The following is a 6,000-nucleotide window of genomic DNA, read 5'->3' as shown; positions in this document are numbered from 1 at the left end:
ATAAAATAAAAGGGATAAATCAGTCGGCTACAGTGTCTTTATCAAAAGATCTAAATCATGAAAAATTTCTTAAAAGTCTGGGGGAATCTAATATTGGAGTTAAATATAAAGGAAAATTAATACATTTAAAGAAATGATATTCTGCATATTTTATACTCCGTACTTGTCTCAGCTCGCCTGTTTTTTATCCTCCTGACTGCTCCCTTTCTGCCTTTTATTGTTTCTACCCTTTTCTTCCCAGACCATATGCCACAGCCTTTTCACCCTCAGTGCCTTTTAGAAATTTGCTGCAAGCCTAACTTTTCTATCTGCTTTTAGGAATGACTGCATAAAATATAATTCATTTCAAAGACTGAATTAAAACATGGCTAATGGTCAAATTAAAATATTGTGGTGCTCTCTAAAACATGACAGTAAGGAATATAAGTAGTCTAATGGGATGTTTAACATGTATCCAATTTAAATACTAACACTAAGCTACACTTACATTTAAAACAAGCATGTATGGCAACCAAATGATCACTTTTTCAATATCTCCCTGCTAATATGGACTTAGAATGTTTAAAATTTAATAAAGTCAAAAATATTAAATTTTATAAAATATGCATACATTGACAAAACATAGTGCCCTAACCAGTCTGTGAATATATTTTGGGGGCTACATTATTATGAATTCTGCAGTTTATTAAATGTATACCCTAACTTCCAGATACTTCATTGTCTAAGAAAAGAATAACTTCCCTATCTTGGGCCTTTGGGCTGGGATTATGTAAATAAGTCATCTACTGAGATTGAATTAGAAATAAGGTATTTGAGAAGACAACAGTCCTAGTTTTTAATGTTATTGAAAAATGGATGGTCTTCCATTTACTTTTGTCCATTTATGAAACAAGAGTGACCTGGTAAACTCTGAAGTAGCAGTGTAAGCCACATGCTATGAAAAAACAGTTCTATAAAAAATTCCTTGAGGCAAATGAACCAATATTACCTTTCTGCTGCTTTGGCTACTCACCTAAAAAACGATGGCCAAAAATGAAAACTTGGAAAAGAGGTTGAAGAGTAGAAAGTCAAATGTCTGGTATTTGGAAAACTGAAAAGGTGGGTAATGGTGACTCCTCCTCCCAAAAACATTCTCTGCATTACAAAGTATCTATTTGTTTCTTTTCACCCTTTAGAACTATTCTGAACATCAAAAACAAATACTTTAAAATTCCCAATATTATTCTAACAAACTTCAGAAGCTTCCAGTGTTGGAATTTGGAAGTACTAAGAAATTATAGAGCCATAGGGTCTTACTACTTCAGAAGAGAGTGTAAAAGAACTCACATAAGTTTTTCAGACTGAAAAAAAATTCTTTTTTTAAATTAAGGTATTTACAATAGCATTTAAACTATAATTTGTAAAATATAGCTAAGCCCTAACAACATGAATTTTTACAAATGAGAAAAAAAATGTCATACTGACATAAAATCAGTCCTTTAAATGCCTCCAATAAGTTAAATTATAACATTTTTTACAGAGAATACATAAACGATAATTCTAAGGTTAATATAATGTAATTTTTATTAGAATATGAAATTTAGCAAATATTTTCTCCTGCGTTTGGGAAGAATGAATTCTAGTTCCTCATATTAAGACACTATTTCATTTGTACATGATGTGAATTGTTGTTATTATTCAGTCTTTCCTGAAACTTGTTCAGCCCTAAGAAAATCTGTTTCATACTTCTTTCTGAGATTACTTAAATATGTTCGTAAACTGTCTGGATCCAATTTAGAGTTGCGAGCAGTTTGAACAAGCCTAGTGGCTAGATGGTACACAGCTCTCTGTCTTTCCATCTCAGGGGTACTTCTTTGGTTTTGCTGTTTTTGAAAAAATATAGATAAAAAGTAAAATATGGTTACCATGACTTTACTTTAAAATTTTGTCAATTTTCTCTTTCTTTCATAGAAATACAGAACTCAAAGGTAACTAACTCCTTTGGGTAAGTCAAGTCCATCCACCTAGTACAGCATATACCAAAAAACATTTTTAAAATATTGTTTTGAAAGAATGAACTTTTTCATGAGTATTTACTACCTTATGACAGATTCTTATATTCTTGAAAATCACTTTTGAATGAAAAAAATCCTGTAAATAGGTCAAATTTCTCACTCAACATACTTGCTCATTGTTATGCAGTATTTATTTTATTTTTTTTTAAAGTATTTTTTTAATGTTTTATTTATTTCTAGGAGAGAGAGAGACAGCGCGAGGAGGGGAGGGTCAGAGAGAGAGGGAGTCACAGACTGAAGCAGGCTCCAGGCTCTGAGCTGGCAGTCAGCACAGAGCCCGACGCGGGGCTCGAACCCACAAACCGCGAGATCATGACCTAAGCGAAAGTCGGACGCTTAACCGACTAAGCCACCCAGGCGCCCCATGCAGTATTTATTTTAAATGTCACCCAAGAGTACTACTCTGCTATCTCCTACTTTAATTCCCCAATAGATAAACTGGTGGGCAGAATGGGTCATCAGTAAATTGCTTGTCCCTCAATAGATTTCATACATAGAAACTGCTACAGCCTAAGACAAAATACTGCCTGAGGGGTAAATTACATTTTGAAAATAAGCACTATAAATAGCTGCTTGAAATTATGCCTTGATTCTTAACAAACTATACCTAAGAATACCCAAGAAACAATGTTTAAAACAGGAAATTTCTAATACTTTAGAAAGCCTTTAGATATTCAGTCTTTGAAAAGTTGTTCAGGGTTGGGAGTATAACTGGAAAATTATTCATTCACCTGGTTTCCTGAGCTAGATAGAAGAATTAGCATTGTCAATCTTAAACTGTTAATGGCAAGTCAGTGAGTTTCCCTTTAATAAGGGAAGTAAAATGCCCCCCAACTCTTTTTTAATAGCAAGGAGTTCAAGATATTTTTCTTCGTTCACTAGAAGAAAATAGAATAAAACTCCATGAGGTAGAATAAAATTATCATTTATTCACCCATCTATCTATTTGATACACTGAATGACCGACTATCAGCTTATTATTTAAATAAGAAACAGTTCTGAATACCTATTATCCTCTATATTCCAGGTCCCAAATCTTGTGTTAATGTCATGGGGGATACAAAAATGTCTACCCAACATGGCAATGGGACTCCAGTAGCTCAATGAAAGAGATATATTATTATAGTGAAAGAGACATATTCATAAGTAACTGGTTTAGGAAATTATGATAAGTCTCATGAAAGAGATACAAAATTCTCAGAGGAAGTAGAACTCATTTTAAATAGGATGGAGTATTTGGAATGACTCTTGATAAATAGAGAAACAAAGTAGGAAGAGCATTCTAGGTGGAGGAAAGAGCTAGAACACACACATTAGAAATCCTGGTGCACAGGGGCGCCTGGGTGGCTTAGTCGGTTAAGCGTCTGACTTTCGCTTAGGTCATGATCTCGCGGTTCGTGGGTTTGAGCCCCGCGTCGGGCTCTGTGCTGACTGCCAGCTCAGAGCTGGAGCCTGTTTCAGTCTGTGACTCCCTCTCTCTCTGACCCTCCCCTGCTCACGCTGTCTCTCTCTCTCTCTCCTAGAAATAAATAAAAACATTAAAAAAAAAAAAGAAATCCTGGTGCACAACTTCTTACTTGACACATCCCCAAAAGCAATGGAATCAAGAGCAAAAATAAATGATTGGGACCTCATCAAGATTAAAAGCTTCTGCACAGCCAAGGAAACAACCCAGAAAATTAATAGGCAACCAACGGAATGGGAAAAGATAGTTGCAAATGACATATCAGACAAAGGGTTGATATCCAGAATCTATAAGGAACTCACCAAACTACATGCCTGAAAAACAAACAACCCAGTGAAGAAATGGGCAGAAGATATGAACAGACACTTCTCCAAAGAGGACATCCAGATGGCCAACAACACATGAAACGATGCTCAGCATCCCTCCTCATCAGGGAAATACAAATCAAAACCACACTGAGATACCACCTCACGCCAGTCAGAGTGGCTAAAATGAGCAAATCAGAGAACTCTAGATGCTGGCGAGGATGTGGAGAAACGGGCACCCTCCTACACTGGTGGTGGGAATGTAAACTGGTACAGCCCCTCTGGAAAACAGTGTGGAGGTTCCTCAGGAAACTAACAATAGAACTCCCCTAGGACCCAGCAATAGCACTGCTAGGAATTTACCCAAGGGATACAGAAATGCTGAGGCATAGGAGCACATGGACCCCAATGTTCATAGCAGCACTCTCCACAATAGCTAAAACATGGAAAGAGCCTAAGTGTCCATCAACAGATGAATGGATCAAGAAGATGTGGTTTATCTATACCATGGAATACTACATGGCAATGAGAAACAATGAAATCTGGCCATGTGTAGCAACATGGATGGACCTTGAGGGTGTTATGCTGAGCGAAATAAGTCAGGCAGAGAAGGACAAATATCATATGTTTGCACGTATAGGAGGATTAGGAGGAACTTGACGGAGGAACAAGGGGGAGAAGAAGGGCGGAAATGGTGGGGGGAAGGGAGAGAGGCAAACCATGAGAGACTCTTGAATGCTGACAAAAACTGAGGACTGATGGATGTTGGGGGGAGAGGGGGATGGGCATGGAGGAGGACACTTGTGGGGATGAGCACTGAGTGTTATGTGGAAACTAATTTGACAATAAACTATTTGTAAAAAAAAAAAAAAAGAATGGAAATTTAACCTAAAAAAAAAAAAAAAAGAAATCCTGGTGCACAGTCAGGTCAAAATGATGGAATGATGATTAATTCAATGTGGCAGAAATGTACACTATAGTTAAACTCAGAACTGTTATGTAGGGTTGGGGAAGTAAACAAAGGGAGATCATAAAGCAGCAGTTAACAAAATTTAGTGTGTTGAAGAATCATCTGAAGACTGGTTAAAAATGTAAATTCCTAAGCCACAAGAAATCCTTGAAAATATGAGATGATTCCCCGTGTCATGGGTGATTCTGATGTAGGTAATTTTTTTTTTTAGATATTTGTTTATTTGTTTGTTTATTCATTCATTCATTCAGTTGAGAGAGCAAGAGCTTGCACACATGCAAGGAAGGCGAGGAAGAAGAGGAAGAAGGAGAGAGAATCTTCAGCAGGCTTCATCCCCAGCGTGGAGCCCAATAGGAGGAGGCTTGATCACACAACCGGAAGATCATCATCTGAACTGAAATCAAGAGCTGAACTTTTAACTGAATGAGCCACCCAGGTGCCCTCTGACATAGGTAATTCTAAGACTATATTTTGAGAAATAATCATAGAAGACTTTTAACACTAGACTAAGCAGTTTGACTTTCATTTGGTAAAAAACAACCAAAAGTTTCTAACAGGGAAACATGATAAACACTATGTTTAGGAGTCAATCTGATAGAAGTATGCAGGATAGACTGGAAAAGAGAGAGAATCTACCGTTCAGTCCTTATAAGAGGTGATTAAGGATTCACAGATGATCCTAATGAGTCACTAGGAGATTTGGAAGTAAAGAGATGAGAAGATTTTTCAGATGATATATTTAATTATGGTCCTAGTAAAGAGTGAAAACATAAATTGAGATTTCGAGAAGAAATATGGAGGAAAAAATGTATAGATTTAAAGTCAAAAAGAAGTGAAAACAGAAGTTGAGGAAAGGATGAGCTCACCAAGAATACAGTTTTAAACAAAGAAAGTTTAAACCTTAGGAACAATTCCATTTAATAAGTGGAATGATAAAAAGCACTGGTGAGGCACCTGGGTGGCTATGTTAAGCATCTGACTTCAGCTCAGGTCATGATCTCACACTTTGTGATTTGAGCCCCTCATCAGGCTATGTGCTAACAGCTCAGAGACTGGAGTCTGCTTCAGATTCTGTGTCTCCCTCTGTCTCTACCCTTCTCTCTCTCTCTCTCTCTCTCTCTCTCTCTCTCTCTCTCTCTCTCCCCCCCTCTTAAAAATAAATAAACATAAAAAATTTTTTTAAAGTGCTGTTATGAGAACAAAAGG

General features: G+C 36.8%; 1 protein-coding gene across 1 annotated transcript in view; it reads right to left on the bottom strand.

Annotated features, from left to right (window-relative positions):
- Positions 1 to 1,611: 1,611 nt before the first annotated feature.
- The window catches only part of MSH4 (mutS homolog 4), an 86,843-nt gene continuing 82,454 nt past the window's right edge, over positions 1,612 to 6,000 (bottom strand). Inside the window, exon 20 of the mRNA XM_039219399.1 lies at positions 1,612 to 1,862. Within this exon, the coding sequence (XP_039075330.1) occupies positions 1,674 to 1,862 (189 nt within the window). The 3' untranslated portion in view covers positions 1,612 to 1,673. The remainder of the gene's footprint in view (positions 1,863 to 6,000) is intronic.

Source organism: Hyaena hyaena, unplaced genomic scaffold (assembly GCF_003009895.1).
Source record: "Hyaena hyaena isolate Hyena2069 unplaced genomic scaffold, ASM300989v1 scaffold_826, whole genome shotgun sequence".
Taxonomy (NCBI): domain Eukaryota; kingdom Metazoa; phylum Chordata; class Mammalia; order Carnivora; family Hyaenidae; genus Hyaena; species Hyaena hyaena.
The sequence above is the reverse complement of the archived record's forward strand: the minus strand, read 5'-3'. Positions and strand labels throughout refer to the sequence as shown.